The 2,499-nt window shown below is 38.4% G+C and overlaps 1 protein-coding gene across 1 annotated transcript; it reads left to right on the plus strand.

Moving 5' to 3' along the window:
• Positions 1 to 336: 336 nt before the first annotated feature.
• LOC113349413 (putative UDP-rhamnose:rhamnosyltransferase 1) lies at positions 337 to 1,921 on the plus strand. Its single transcript, XM_026593386.1, has 2 exons — positions 337 to 1,262; positions 1,615 to 1,921. Exons 1-2 carry the CDS (start codon positions 337 to 339, stop codon positions 1,919 to 1,921), a joined length of 1,233 nt encoding a protein of 410 aa, XP_026449171.1.
• Positions 1,922 to 2,499: the final 578 nt, after the last annotated feature.

Raw genomic sequence — 2,499 nt, forward strand, 5'->3', positions numbered from 1 at the left:
CCATTTTCAAATACTTTTTCTTATTTTTAATTTACATCAGGATGCATCCAGTTTCACCCTCTCTATTTTTTAAGTTTAAGCCAGGATTAATCCAGATTCATTCTTACTATTTTTTTTGGTGTCCATTTCACCCATACTAATTTTTACTCGTCCATTAGAACCATGTTTTAAAATATTTGGGTAATTGACCCAATTTCTCTAAATGATTTGATCTGATCTGTGACATAGTCAACAAGTTTGGTCCTATAAAATCACTATCCTCGTATAGTCAGTCTTTAGCCTCAACTCTCGACCCTCTTACTGTCTCTCTTAGGTGCAGTTTACCTGGGTTTAATCATGTCCTTGGGTACTCAAAATGAAAATGAAGATCAGCTTCATATTGTCATGGTTCCTTGGTTAGCTTTTGGTCATTTAATACCATTTCTTGAGCTCTCCAAGTCCTTGGCAAAGATGGGTCATCGTGTCTCTTTTATCTCTACTCCTCGAAATATCCAAAGACTCGTTCAAAATCAATCTCCATCTCCCTTCATCAACTTTGTTTCTATTCCCTTAGCTGAAGATGAAAACTTGCGTGACCAAGCAGAGGCCACCGTCGACCTTCCTCCAGAAGAAGTTCCATACTTGAAGAGAGCTTACGACAGTTTAGAAGGTCCAGTCTCCATCTTCCTTGAAACTGCAAGACCGGATTGGATTATTTACGACTTTGTTTCTCACTGGTTGCCACCCATCGCGTCAAGGCTGGACATTCCTGGTTGTTTCTTTAGCACATTCAACGCATCCGTCAAATGTTTTTTCGGACCTCCATCGGGTTTGATGGAGAGTGATATAGATGATTCTATCAGTAGGAATAGGAAGACGCTGGAGGATTTCACTGTTTCTCCCAATTGGATCTCATTTCCTACTAATTTGGCTTTTCGAATCCATGAAATACGTAGAGTCTTCAGCAATATTGAGATAAAGGTGCCAGGAGGAATCTCAGACGCACATCGGTTCAGAAGTACCATACTAGGCTGTCAAGTCATGGCTATTCGGAGTTGTATGGAATTCGAATCCGAGCACTTGGATCTTCTTGAAAAGCTTTTCGAAAAACCAATAATTTTTGTAGGCTTACTCCCTCCTCCATCACCAGGCGTGGGCGAAGGAGATGACAAACATGAAGAGTGGATGAGGATAAGGGAGTGGCTTGACAAACAAGAACAAAGATCAATGGTTTATATAACACTGGGAACTGAAGCAGCATTGACTAAAGAAGAAACATCAGAGTTAGATCTTGGTTTAGAGTTATCTAATATAACATTGTTTTGGCTAAGAGTTATCTAAGAAACATCAGAGTTAGCTCTTGGAGCAAATGAAAATATGGTGGGAAAATTTAATCTTTTATGGGAAACCAAGTTTTATTTTGGTTAAAAAGTTGCAACCTTTGAAATTTTTCACAAAACAATGGGGTGTGAAGACTTATGGTTCTGTGCAAAAGGAAGTGGATAATTTGGAGACACTAATTGATGTCTATGACTCTCTTGAAGAGTGAAGAGATTAATGCTTTGAGTGAGGAGGATTTGCAGCAAGAGAAGTGACAAAGATAAATCATAACAAGGCTTCCTTGAATCTCACTAGGAAATGGTTTTCTAGATCCAAGGGTCAATGGATTGCTGATGGTGAAAGAAACTCAAAATTCTTCCACAAAAATGCATCTTACAATCAAAGAGTTAATTCAATAAATTCTCTTTTGATTGATGGTGTTATGATTCATGATAAAGATGTTATTAATGAGGAAGCAAAAAGGTATTATACATATGTTTTTACTGAGAATGTGCGAGTAAGGCCTACTTTTAACAACCTTGTGCTTCCAAGTATCAGTGTTCAGCAAAGCATTTCAATAGAGAAACCGTTTGAGGAGGAGGAAGTGAAGGATGTAATTTAGAGTTTTGGCACAAATAAGTCACCCAGACCGGATGGTTATACAATGCAGTTTTTCAAGGCGGTGTGGGATATCATTAAGCCGGAGCTAATGACTGTTATGAAGGAGTTTCAGCTGACGGGAAGCATTGATTGGAGACTTGTACTAATATCATTCTCATTCCCAAGTGTGAAGGAGATAATTATATGCACAATTTCAGGCACATAAGCTTAATAGGTGGAGTTTACAAGATTATTTCGAAGCTCTTGGAAAACAGGTTGAAGCAAGTTTTGTCGTCTATTATTTCTGAATTTCAGGGAGCCTTTGTGGATGACAGACAAATAACAGACAGGATCCTAATTGCATCGTAACTAATAGATTCTAGAGAAAGAAAAGGCAAGCCGGGGTTGGTGTTGAAGGTGGATTTAGAAAAAACATTTGATAATGTCAACTGGGGTGTCTGGATTATACCATGGCTAGATTTGGGTTTGGAAACATCTGGAGGAATTGGATTAAGTGGTGTTTATCATCCACAAGGTTTGCAGTGGCTATTAATGGGACTGCTTCTCAATTTTTCAGAAGTAATAAAGGAGTCAAACAAG

Source organism: Papaver somniferum, chromosome 1, assembly GCF_003573695.1.
Source record: "Papaver somniferum cultivar HN1 chromosome 1, ASM357369v1, whole genome shotgun sequence".
NCBI classification, from domain to species: Eukaryota; Viridiplantae; Streptophyta; class Magnoliopsida; order Ranunculales; family Papaveraceae; genus Papaver; species Papaver somniferum.

Bases quoted from the DNA above. Each gene is read 5' to 3' on its own strand.
- LOC113349413 (XM_026593386.1), top strand. From the start codon at position 337: ATGTCCTTGGGTACTCAAAATGAAAATGAAGATCAGCTTCATATTGTC. The intron at 1,263-1,614 runs GTTAGATCTTGG...GAATCTCACTAG, and splicing joins ACTAAAGAAGAAACATCAGA to GAAATGGTTTTCTAGATCCA.